The 13,247-nt window shown below is 44.2% G+C and overlaps 1 protein-coding gene across 1 annotated transcript; it reads left to right on the top strand.

The window, feature by feature from the left end:
* The first annotated feature begins 4,168 nt into the window (after window positions 1-4,168).
* Window positions 4,169-8,941, top strand: LOC108933129 (alpha-crystallin A chain-like). Its single transcript, XM_018749961.2, has 3 exons — window positions 4,169-4,924; window positions 6,219-6,341; window positions 7,891-8,941. Exons 1-3 carry the CDS (start codon window positions 4,727-4,729, stop codon window positions 8,098-8,100), a joined length of 531 nt encoding a protein of 176 aa, XP_018605477.1. The 5' UTR covers window positions 4,169-4,726; the 3' UTR covers window positions 8,101-8,941.
* The last annotated feature ends 4,306 nt before the right edge of the window (window positions 8,942-13,247 follow it).

Below are 13,247 nucleotides of genomic sequence, written 5' to 3'. Positions count from 1 at the left end.
CAAACTGGTCTTTTCTTAACCATAGTATTCTTTTTTTTTTTTTTTTTTTTTTTTTTTTTTGTTGAATTAGCTACAATTGAATTTTTTTTCTTCAGGTGTTTTGCAACCACTGTTAATGAATTGTAGGTCTGTATGTAAAGTGTTCCTTACATTGCTAATGACTAGGGTATTTTGAGCAGCTATAGTGCTTTGTAACCCTTGTAATTTGTCTAGTTGCATGATTCATGGTTTGACTTTTCAGTGAAGACAATGGCAGGTTTCTAATGGTGATTCTATGTAAACAACCCTTGTTTTATCTTCATTTTGACACACTTTAGCTGGAACCTGTTTTTCATGGCACAAATGAGTTGTAGGTGCAGGGTAGTGCTTGAGTTTCTCTGGTAGCAAAGGCCTGCAGCATGAAACTCACCAGCTCTGGTGGATTCACAGGTGTTGTGGCACTTGTGGGTCACTAGAGGAGGCCCTTGCTCATGTGACAGTGCATTTCTGAAAGGTATAACATGGTTCTATACCTTGGCTCAGCTAAGAGCCATAAGCCAGTTCTGCTGTTGGAGCTTCAAGGTTGTGGATGAGGCTGTCATGACATGTAATGCTGCCAGACTGGTGACTTTTTTTTTTTTTTTCTTTATCCCTCCTCCCCCCCTTCTCCTTTTTTGACTGTCTGCCATTGTGTAGAAACTGAGATGTTTGACTGAAGCTGTGCAGTTAAAAACTTCATTGACATGTCTTTTTTTTTTGTCTAAAATTCTTTCATGTGTGCCATTTGCAGTCCACTTCCAAGTGATAAACTACTCCCGTTTCTCCATCTCTTTAGAGACCAAGGTCCTTCAGTGGACAACAATGTACCATAGTACCCAAAGACAGAACACTGTAAGGTCTCTAAATTATTTCCGCCCTGTGCTGGAACAGATGGTTTTTCCCACATCAAAGGATCTGGACATGTTTTGCTGAACCAAATTCTACCAAAGCAGCAAAACTTGTGCTTGAATTTTCTTGTATTCACACACTATGATTGTTCCTTTTCACTGGGACAAGTGTATTCAGTGTAATGTTTGTTTGGGTATACCTTTCTGATGAAGATGGGTAAATATAAATCCAACTTTTTTTTTTTTTTTTTTTAAAAAAATCTCTACTGCATGTGTGACTAACCTATGCAAGTACAACTAATTTCAATTCCCAGTAAGGATGGGTATATCTTGTGCTGAATAAGGCACCATTTCCCTGGCTCAGCCTTCAGTTCTCTCTTAATTGCTGTTCTTATCAAAGATTTTATTGGTTACTTTTTTCTTTCCCCCTCTCCTACAGTAATTGAAGTTCTGGTGTTGATCACAATGAATGAAATTAATTACAAGAGGTTCAATTTTTTTTTTTAAATGATGTGTAATGTTAATTGATTCAGTTAATCATTACCTTGCTTTTCTCCAAAGTGACTTCCAGTGTTAATCTCACACTTATGTATGTTTTTTTATATATATTCAGTTTTTATATATTATATAAAAACTGAAGTAATCCAGGGGAAGTACCATGCTCAAGGCTACTACAGTAAAAAGTAAAAACTGGGATTTGAATTTGGGTTCTGGATACAAGGAAACGGCTCTAACCATTGGCTTACCTGCTGCCCCTCACTAACCACTGCAACTTCAATGTGCATTATCTCTGAAATACTTTGGGCAGCAGGGAACTAATACTGAGCCTTCCACCCTCCAAGCTGAAACCCCCTTTTAAAAATATTTTATTTACACTGGATTACTTTTAATACCCTGCTTTGTGCTTGTAGTTACACCTTGGTGTTCAAATGTGATTGAATAAAAGTTTTTAAAAACAGCAGGCAAACAAGGAAACTTTCTTTTTGTCACCACAAGAGGGCATTAAATCTACATTAATTTTAGAAAGCTTGAAATGCAGTGTCAAGAGATGCATTCAAAGCTCAAGATGCAGAAATGTATGCTTTGTATTGTTGTCAATGAGCTCCTGGGGTATGTACTGACATACCTGAAAGACCCCCTGCTAATGATTTCAATGTTACTTTTTTATTTTTTTTTTTTTTTTTTTTAAAACCAATAACCCAAATTGGTTGTTATAGAGCCTGTGTAATAAAGTGCCTGAATCCTTGCACAAGTGGGTGAATGCTGTGGTGTGCCATTTTATTGATTAGGGTAAAAGGTACTACACAGCCACTTTCAGTTCCATGGAACACATTTATTAAATGGAGGCTTTTGTGACAAAAGAAAAAGTGGTTAAACTGGTTCCTAAGAGAGCAGCTCTAACTTCTGTGACCAGCTGTCCCACTACTGCAGGAGTTAGAGCTGCTGCCTTTGACCCAAAGATCATTGGTTTGAATCCCACCTCAGCTGTGGTACCCTTGGCCAAGGTGCTTACCTTAAATTGCACCAGTGAAATTATCCAGCTGCATAAATGCATAGCTATGTTGCTCTGGCGTAAAGTGTCATGTAAAGATTACATAAAACATCAAGCTACTTAGTGTTGGGGTATTTATCCAGTGATTGTACTTCATAAACACAAACTGGGTGGAATAGTGACTCAGCAAGTACCAATACCATCTCATAGCACCTGGGTGGTGCCAGAGGATGTGGGTTCGACCCCTGCTCAGTCTGTGTGGAGTGTTCTCTTGCATGTTCTCCTTGTGTTTGGTTTCCTGAGTGCTCTGGTTTCCTCCCACAGTCCAACTACATGCTGGTCAGGTTCACCCCTAGTATATGAGAGAGAGTGTGTGTTCTACTGATGTATGGAAAAGTGACCCATTGTAAGTAGCGTATCTAGCAGTGTAAGTCACCTTGGTGAATAAGGTGTGGGCTGATATTAGTGTTTATTGGAAGTTGCTTTAGAGAAAAGGGTTTGTTAAATGAAGTAATATATAGCAAAATGTGAGGTTTGAACTTTGATCCTTCAAGTGAAAGGCTCTACACATGACCCAGGAGGTACCCTGCTGAATTGCTGCTCTTGTGTGGCACGAACTGAAAGCCGATCTTTTTGAGCAACGATGAACGAACCCCTTCTTGCGACGCATGTGTATATGTGTGTGCATGTCCCCAGTGTTGACACCAAGCGCAATAGTGTAAAGCGGCCCATTGATAAAAAGCCAACCCTCTGACACAAACTGTTGACTCTGCAGATTTTGGGCCAGTACTTAACCCCTATTATGTCCGCCTGCGAGCTGGGAACAATACCCCTCATGGGTGGGGCCTATTTTTGACAGGACTGGGGTCCCTGGGCTGGAAAAAGGACCATGCTGTTGCTTTTCTATAAGCCATTCCATTTCCCTTATGAAAGCTGCCTGGGATTACGTTAATGCGGCTTGTCTCAGGCCAAAGTGGGGGCCACTGGGACACACCTCGGTCACCGTGTATATGGGGGGGAGGTGCATTGCTTAAAGGTCATACAGCTCACCTATCCTGTTAAGTGGTGCTCCAAAAATGTCTTTGTATTCTAGGTGATCAGCTCTTGGCATGGAGTTAATGACCAGAAGGTTACGGGTCACAGTTCAAGTCTTGTTCTATATTTCCATCTACATGGGTTCTTCTTCATCTAGGTCTTTCCCAAGGCCATTGTGAACAGTGGGGAGAACTTACCTTACATTTACAAGAGGTGGATGGTAGTCTAGTGGTTACTGCTGCCTTTGACACCAAAGAATATAGGTTCAAAACCCACCTCTGGCTGTGGTAGCCTTGAACAAGGTACTTACCCTAAATTGCTCTAGTAAAATTACCCTGCTCTATAAATGAGTAAATAAGTGTAAGTAGCTTTCAAGAAAAACACCTGGTAAATGTAGAACTTAACTTTTGTCTGTATTCTTAATTTTTCTGTTCAATTCCCTTCCTTTGCTGCTTTCACTGCACTCACTGCTGTGCTTCCTGGTCACTTTACTACCTCCTGGTTACTTTGTGTTGTGATTGTGGTTTTTGCCTGTGGTCACTTCCTCTGCATTCATGTGTTTTCTGGGATCTCTGTGCATCCAGGTCAGTCGTGCTGAACATGCACCCCCCCCCCCCCCCCCCCCTTACCATTTCTGACCTTTCCAACCCCTATAGCTCACAGCACAATATGGGAATACTTCTTTTGTAACAGAGCAGAACCTTTCCTTGGGACACGCGTGATTTCATTTCATTTCATGTGCAGCTGACCTTGAGCAGACCTGGGATGGCTGCATTGTTGTACCCAGGGTGCATTGCACTGAATGGCTGCACATAATGCCAGATGTTTCCATCCACCCGGGGTCCGATCTTCAGGTTCCGTTGCATGCAGTTGTTTACCTTGTAGGGGAAGTGGTGATACAGCACTCGAGCAAGTCGGATGCCTGCTGTGACCGCAGCGGAGAGCCCCTTGACCCACTCATCAGTACCACCCGCCCATCATATCGCCTCTCAGTCCCCGTTTGTTTTGGCACGAGCAGAGCACCCATCCAGCGCTGGCATGCAGCATAGCCTCCATTCGTCAAGCCAGCCTGCCGTCGTGGATCAGCGTGCCGCCACGTCCATTCTGCTGACGGGGCCGTTCCCGCCATGAGATAACACCATTCCACAGAAATCCCACCTAAAGCCCCCTTTTTGCCCCACAGGTATTTATACAGGAGCGTCAGTGTGAGCGGGACATTCGCACCCGCAGTCCAGTGATACCTACCGCCTGTGTTCCTTCTCAGGCTTTCCTTTGCCTTTCTATACGTAACCTAAGTGCCGGCACAGCAAGTCGAGTCCAGCTCTGCGACACAATGGATATTGCCATCCAGCACCCCTGGTTCCGACGGGCCCTGGGCTCCCTCTACCCCGGCCGTCTCTTTGACCAGTTCTTCGGGGAGGGTCTCTTCGATTACGACCTCTTTCCCTACACCGCCTCCACCATCAGCCCCTACTACAGACATGGGCTGTTCCGCAACCTCCTGGACTCCTCCAACTCGGGCATCTCCGAGGTACTTCCTGTGTGGGTGGGGCAGAGAAATCTGCTCTTTTTGCCTTCAGAAGTAAACAAGTAAATAAAAATCTATTTCAGTGCTGTTTACGTTTGTGTGTTGCTTTTCTCCAAAGCAACTTCTGTTAACCTACCTCCAATTATTCACCCATCTATACAGCTGGGTAATTTCACTGGAGCAATTTATGGTAAGTACCTTGCTCAAGGATACTACAACTGGAGGTGGGATTCTGTGACCTTTGCGGCCAAAGGCAGCAGCTCTAACCACTACAGTAACATGCGACAGAATAGAACTACTCCACCTATCGATCTCGTAAAGAAGGTGACCGTTTGTAATTGAAAACATTGCACTCCTAATTCTGGGACAGTGTCCTTCTGGGAGGAGATGTCGCATGTCCTGATGGTCCCATATGGCTGGTTCTGAGACATTTCCAGCACACGGTGACTGGTCACTGGGGCAAAGGGAGGGGGCCTTTAGAAATAACCTCATTTCACGTTTGCTGCCAGTTCTTGAGAATGTTGTTGAAAATGTTGATTTAACTGTTCCAACCACCTACAGCACAAGACTGTGGGAAATTCTGAATGTGAGAAAATGATGCCGCAGTGCTCTGAGAAATTTAAGTGGCTTCTTTAGTCCTAGTGCCCTAGATTTCTCACCAGTCAAGCATGTCTTTCCCCCTAAAGAGAAACGCATGCAGTCATGGATGGGGACAATAAAGTTTTGCTGCCCTGCATCCTGTTTAATTCCATGATCAGCTCCTGCGCTCAGCTCTGGAGGCTGTTTATAAGTTCCAGCTCTGCCCATGAAATGCCTTCTTGGGGGTAGTTAAACCTCCCGTTTAAGAGAGTGAGGAGCTTCAGGAAGCCTCAAAAGATGATCAAACCAGACAGTCATTCAATCCCGTTCAATTATTAAGACCTCAGCTGCCTTTTTCCTTCCTAGAGCATGAAAACCAGCAAGGAACTAGGTGATCGAAAGAGCGGAGTCTGGCGGTTCATCATGTGGTCACAGATGAAACAGCGCCAGCAGCAGTTTCTCCTCATGTCTGTAGTGATGCCTTTCGATATGCATGAGAGAGGATGTCCACAAGAGACTTACAATGTCCTCCTTAAGAGTGCCTGCCGCTGCCTGTCACTTGTTCTCCTGCAAAACTAGGGCACTGGCTTTTTGTCAAAGTGTCAACGGCCTCCCCTTGGGCAAAGTGTCCTTACAGAATACCGTCGTCGATCTGTGCTCGCGGACGGTCGCGTGACCAACCTCCCGTGCTTCACCTGCACCTTGTTTTTAACTGCAGGTGAGGTCTGACAGAGAGAAGTTCATGGTCTACCTGGATGTGAAGCACTTCTCCCCCGACGAGCTCAACGTCAAGGTTATGGACGACTACGTGGAGATTCAGGGCAAGCATGGAGAGAGACAGGTGAGTAGCTGGGCTGCGTCGAGACCTGTTGCACCTCCACGATGCTGTGCTGGAGTGTCATCTTCTCACCGAGCGTCACCACACTACTTTCAGCATGGTGTAGTGCAAACACAACAGCAGAGGATTCCCAGCAGGGTAAAAGCATATAAACCCAGAAGATGATTTCACACTGAAATAAGAATAACTGAGATATACAAATGCACAGCCAGCTGGCTTGTAGAAGAACATCTTGTAGAAACCCTTCTCTTGGTTGCTGCAGGAGCACCAGACAAATAAGAAAAATTGTAACAGAGCAGTAATGAAACTGTTGAAACGGTTAACTAGGTCAAGCCTCGCTGGGGAATTATTTATTTACTGTAAGGAATGGAGTATAACAGGGGCTTTGTGGCGAAGCATGAGTTCTTGCACAGCAGACCACAACGAGTGCCGATGTGACGCAAGCCGTTGAGTCGAAGGTGAATGCAGTTTTCAGGCGCACTTTAGTTTTTCCAAGAATTACCGTAATGACGCCATTTCTTTGGCTCACGGTGCTGTGTGTAACGACCTCTTTACACACACTCACACGGGCAGGAGGTTGCACAAACACACAGAGCAATTTATTCTGGTTCCGCCATGAAATGGTCACAAGGGATGGGTGGGTGTCTGGTCTGAACGTATTTCTCATCTGCGCTGTCCCTGCGTCACGGAGAGTGCTCCCAGCGAGCCGCCGGGGAAAGTTTCTTAGTAACCTCTTTATCTGCCCCAGTCCTCCAGCCAGACAGAGTTGCAGTGAGGGCCCATGAGCCGAGTGCACGGCTGCGAGGGGCCGTGTCTCCACCGAGCAGTGGTTTGATGCCCCAAGTCGGATTGAGCCGGGGTGACCCAAGCTGCAATTCGTGTCCATATTTCCTCTGCTTTCCAGTTGAGAAATAAGGTGGCTTGATGTTACCTGTATGAGGCCCCCCATCTTGCTCCACCACAACCCCTACACCATGTTTTTTTGAGATATCCAAGGCTGCAACTCTGCTTTTTAAACTATACCTTATATGAGCAAATAAATCCACATATTCACCGCGATTTCCGGAATCCATGAGAGCGGGGGCCAGGGAGAGGTGTGTTCGCCAATGTCTGCGTTGCCTGACCCTGGAGGAGATCACCTATGTTTTCTACCGCATCTACTGTACCACTGAATGTTTCCATTTGTAATTTTGTTTCTTTCCCTTTTTTTCGCTCTGTTTTTTCATTTATGATTTCATTCAACTGCTTTTTGGTAGTTTTATTGCTGTCCAAGATGGGTGGGGAAAATGGGCGTTCGTTTTGTATGAAATGGCATGCTGTAATTTCACTCTGTGAGTTACCTTGTTTCATCACCTGTTGGATCTCAGGAAAGAAAATGAGACAGATGGGATAATCTATTGAGAGGCAGGGTGGCAGGAGGAGATGCCCTAAGGCTCCAACCTCTGAACCCAAAAAGCAGAGTGATGAAGGGCTCAGAGAAAGGATTATATTAACTGACCTATTCTATTCTTAAAGCTTCTTTTCTGCCTGCCAAACCACTCTGTTCTTCTAGGATGACCATGGTTATGTCTCTCGTGAGTTCCGTCGCCGGTACCGGCTGCCCTCCAACGTGGACCAGTCGGCTATCACCTGCACGCTGACGTATGAGGGGCTGTTGACCCTCTCCGCCCCTAAGGTCTCTGCAGGAGCTGATGCAATGCGTGGCGACCGCACCGTGCCCGTCACCCGCGAGGAGAAGACCAGCTCCACCCCTTCCTCCTAGGTGGGCGTGGCCTTCTAGCAACAGAGGATTACATGGAAGAGATGAGGGGGAGGGCGAGCAGTTGCAGAGGGGTGGTGCCATGAGGGTGGAGGAAGGAGTCGGGTCCATCCAGTGACACCCTCCCTCAAACGTTCTCCCCAACCCTGGGCACCAACTCATATATATCAGTGTGTATCTGGTTCAATATATCTCCTTTCAAGTTATCAGTATTGTTGTTATTATATGATTTTATCATTATTATTATTATCATTATCATTTATTAGTTTGGGGACAGAGGGACTAGGAGGTCAAAAAGCCAGAAAAGAGATGATAAAACTCTGCTTACTCACACATTGCCTCCACACAAAATGAAAAGGTTTCACCACTACATCCTTTTCAGAGGGGCATTGAAACTGACCCCTTACTTGTAGTAGAGGCCCCGTCATCCTGCTCCACCCCAAAAATTACAGACGTAGAGAGCGACTCCAGCCTGACCAAGCCTCTCAAATGGTATGATAATTTCTGGATTCTGCCTGAAAGGAGGAAGCAGGTACTGGAGAGCTTTCGGGGTTTATGAGGGAGCTCTCCACAACAGTAGGGGTGAAACAGGACGGGAACGCATCTCAGCTAACATTATGTGCACAGGGTTCGATCCTTGCATTTGGTTTAAGAAACGGCCCCTCAGCTGGATAACCTTGGCAGGCATCCTTGTCTCCTGTACTCACTCCTCCCCCGACTCAACCCCTTTCCTCTAGATTGAAATCTCTCCTGTCCTGTGGATCTTACTCTGTTATACCGATATCTGGCAGAACATAGGAGAAATGTACTAGAACAGGCAATAAAGTCGTTCAAGTAACAAAAAGAAGGAAAAGCTGGTTCTCTTTCTTTTGTATCTCTATTACTTATGTGGGGATTTCTTCTGATATTCTAATTATCATTTATAGGAGTTCAGACTCATTATGAATTTAACTTTGTGCTAAGCGCCAATGCACCGGTAATTATGGGATATGACAGCTGAAATCCAAATAGTTGTTTTTATTTATTTTTAAAATAACAAATTTTACACTAGTAACATTTACAAGATTTATGCTACACTTTAAATTTTTTGTACAAATGATGTGCATTTCTGTAATCAGTCGTCGTCAACATGTTGACAAATCGTGGAAATTCAGAGACGGAACAAGAACAAGAAACTTTCCCATTAGGTGCTGATTAATTTCACTGGAAAGCAAGGGCTGTGAAACACTAAGTAGAAGAAACATCACCGGGAAAAAGATATCAAGTTTTTTTCTGTGTGCTCATATTCTGTCTTGGAATCTTTCTTTATGTTTGTTCCATTTCATCCAACACATTCTCTGAGAGCCCAAACTTTAACTCCCCCCCAGATCTGCTCTTCCTGTGACATTTGCCCCTTTTTTTAGCTTTTGCTCTGAGTCGTGACATGTACTCTTTCGGGGGAAGAACAGAATTTGCACTCTTCCGCAAGCGTGGGATGTCACATTTGCTTCTAGCTGTAACCTTTGCTGTGCACATAGTGAGCCTTATCACTGGGAGCTGAATTCTGGGAAGCCCTAATACCCAGGACCATGTGGTGTTTTCAGTGTTGAGCTGAGAGGTGTTGACGAGCCTTTCTGGGTGAAACGTGAACTGCTGCTCAGCGACCGTTGTCACATCCAGGAAAACCAAGAAACATGAGCTCAGCACAGATGTGTCAATTGCTCAAGAGTTTTCTGACCCATTGGCCTCTTGGTCGCCTCTCAGCACCCTTGCAACTGCCCTTCACCTCACCCTCCAATGACTGCAAACCTGCTTTTCTGCATTTTCATTCCATTCACAGCAGTAACATAATACTTATTTTGGAAAATAGATCATTTTTACATTCCCATACGGAACATTTCCTGATTTTCAGAACACACTTGCATTATTTGAAAATCACTGACATCACGCTTGCGTGTTACAAGATCTACTGAAGATGTTACCTCAACTGAAACTGAAATTTTCCAGCTCAAAATGCCAGCTGAAAATCAAATATTTTTGTAACAGGCATATTAGCATTTTTTTGAGATTAGTCTTCAAAGGTGATCTTCCACTCAGAGAGATGTATCTATGACCAAGTTCACGTTCTTGGTTTCTCATGGTTGGGAAAACACTTTCTATCTTTTCTCTATCCAGCCTTATATTTTACATCTACGTTTACTTATATGCCCTATATTCATATGTATTCTCCAAGTCTTCATTGTTTTACAGTGCTCACGGTCAGATGAGGTAAAGTCATTCTCCACTTTTACAGCAATGGTTCAAAGCTACCGTGATCTTTAACTGGAAATCATGCCGCGAAAACGAGAAACATCATTATTCAGTGTATTTAGAGTCTTCAGAAAGAGAAATTGAAGAAACTGGTAGCAACCTGTATAGATCTGGTCACTCCAAGAATTAAAAAATCCAGTGAAATTAAAAAAAAAATTAATGTGTAAGTGTTGACATGCAGTTTGTAACTGCCAAACAACAGAGTTCTTTCAATGTTTTAGGGAAGCCTTCATGATCTTCATTCATCAATGAGAAATTATTGAATATTAATATTTTGGATATTTTTTGTGGGGGTGGCAGTTGGGTCTGACAGCCGGTGGTGTGGTGGTTGGAGTTGACCCCTGCACTCAAAAGAGCAAGGTTCGAATGCAACCTCCTGCTGTAGTACCCTTGATCAAGGTACTTACTGTAGCTTGAATTGGTGTGGTAAAAATTACCCAGCTGTATAGTGTGGTAGGAAGAAAAGACTCAGTTCGGCAAGGCAGTCAGATTGCAGAAAAGTCCATTTATTCGTGCATGCACACGGGTGAGCCACCCAGAGAGACTCACACTGGGGAGTCACACCGGGACAAGCAGAATACAGATATTTATACAGTCTAGGGTGGAGTTAGTAAATTTCCGCGAATATAACTGTTAGTTTAGCCTTGTGCCTTGTTCTTCTTGTAGACGCGTGGGTCGGCTAACTCCTTTCGATCCCACGGGAACAGTTTCTTCATGTGATGTTGCCACCTTATCTTTGCTCAGCAGCAGACCAGGTGCAGTTATTAGCGTGGCCTTGCATTTTCAACACTGGGTGTGTTACATATTCTTGCAAGCAATTATTACACACAATCCCTTATCCATAGTTTAAAGGCGAATAAAGAACCTTACAAAAAGTAAAATGAACAACTGATGAAATTTTCTCTCACAATAGATAGGTAAATCAATGTAAATGAGTTAGTTAACAAGCATAACACTGTAATTTGCTTTCAGGAAGCACCAGTAATTTATGAATAAATAACTATATAAGTCTGTGGCAGGTGCATCCTGACCCCACTCAAAGTGACGGCACAGAACTTCTCAAGAAATGAGCACCAGCTGTGGCCAGTTGGACAGAAACCAAGAACAGACATTTTGTGCTTCATTTACATTTATTCATCTAGCTGACACTTTTCTCTAAAGCAACTTACAATGTTACACTCATAATTATTACAGGCTTACAATCATTTACCCAGCTGGGTAATTTTATTAGAGCAATTGAGGGTAAGTACCTTGCTCAAGGGTACTACAGGTAGAGCTCAAACCTACAACCTTTGGGTTCAAAGGCAGCAGCTCTAACCACTACACTACAAGCTCTCCCTGCTTTGTGTGTAACATCTGTAACTTTGGGTTTAAGACTAGTAGACGTGCATCTCCTTTAATGCTCGGTTTCCCTTAATTCTAAGAAGCCTTTTCCCTTTTAGTGTCCTTAGTGTAGCTGATCATCCAGGCCCTTTTGTATGATCATCTCTGAGATACAGGGCGGAAGAGCAGGCGAAGCGCACTGTACGGCCTACTCCATGCCAGGTCAATATTTGAAGCTGGTATGCCCCAGAGTATCGTGTACGAGCTGCCCGGCGTGGGCTGCAGGAAGCGGATGCTTTGTCTTACATTGGCCTCATAATTTGTATAGACGCTCAGCTGCGCGCACCGAGGGTGAGGACTATCAGCTCTAGGGAAAGCGACTCTTTGTGGATTTTACACAACACCTCCACAGAGTTCAGCCAAGGCCACGCTGAAGGCTGCGGTGGAGGGGGGGGTTCCCCGTGCACCTGCACTCGGTGCCGCAGAGGAGCCGAGTCACTCGCACTTTCGGCTCAAAACAAGGGAACGTGCTTTCCGCCATCTGCGTGGGCAGCGTTCTCTCCCAGAGCCTCCGAATGCAGGCAGAGTCGAGGCGTTTTTTTGAAAAACGTGTTTATCGCTGCTTGCATATGGTCAGCTGAGTCATCTTTAGTTTCGTGTTTTTAACATTTTGTCATTCATTTGACCTTATTTGAACTTCTGGCTGTTGAACAGAGGTTGCGCTCCGTGCTAAGTACAGATGTCCTTCGCTGACAAGAACGGTGACGTGAATGTTTTTATTCGGAATATTTATTCCGTCGTCGCAGCCCGTAAAGGGGACACTATTTCCTCACTGGCTGGAGAAGCAAAAATAAAGCAGATCGTATTTTCTAGTTTGAAGGGGAGCAGAAGAGAATTGTTCATTGTCATAGCACAAAGGAAGCTCATTAACTACATATCTACAGTAGCCATCCAACTGCTCAAACAGCTAATATGTTTTGTAAGGCACACGTGTGATTTTGGGTGACACGTTACGCAGCCAATGTTTTTGAAAAAAGAAATCCTTCGCCGTTTCCTATGAGACCAAATTCTGTTTTCTTGTTTATTAATGGGATAGAATTACGCAGGATGGAAAAAAGATGCGCAGCCGTAACGTAGTTACGGCCGCAGAGTCAAACGAAAGAGTTGACTACTCGAGTGACCCTGAGCACAGAGACGACTCTTTGCCCCAGAGCGAGGCGTCCGTTAATGGTAACGTTAAAGCAGTACGCCAGTGAGACGCATAAAATATTTCAGGAGTGAATTTTATTGAAATAAATAGCAACATAAATTATCACACATACACACACGCACACAGACGTACAGCGTCAATACAAACACGTATCAGTCAGTTCCAATCTGCTGCAATTATCAAAAATAAAAAAGTCTTCTCACAGATATGCATCAAAAAGTAAATTTCAGTGTTTAACACGGCTATTCCTTGCTCAAAATGGACTAAATAAAGTGTTTCTCTGAGCAAATGAAAATCTCGATAAAGAAACTTCCGTGATAAAGTGCAT

The sequence above is a fragment of the Scleropages formosus genome, chromosome 1, assembly GCF_900964775.1.
Source record: "Scleropages formosus chromosome 1, fSclFor1.1, whole genome shotgun sequence".
Taxonomy (NCBI): Eukaryota; Metazoa; Chordata; class Actinopteri; order Osteoglossiformes; family Osteoglossidae; genus Scleropages; species Scleropages formosus.
Note: the sequence above shows the minus strand (reverse complement) of the source record. Positions and strands in the feature narration are given on the sequence as shown.

What these genes read in the sequence shown, in the direction of transcription:
- LOC108933129 (XM_018749961.2), top strand. Translation starts at nt 4,727, where the DNA reads ATGGATATTGCCATCCAGCACCCCTGGTTCCGACGGGCCCTGGGCTCC. An exon ending in CCAACTCGGGCATCTCCGAG is followed by an intron (nt 4,925 to 6,218) that starts GTACTTCCTGTG and finishes TTTTAACTGCAG; the next exon opens with GTGAGGTCTGACAGAGAGAA. An exon ending in GCAAGCATGGAGAGAGACAG is followed by an intron (nt 6,342 to 7,890) that starts GTGAGTAGCTGG and finishes CTGTTCTTCTAG; the next exon opens with GATGACCATGGTTATGTCTC.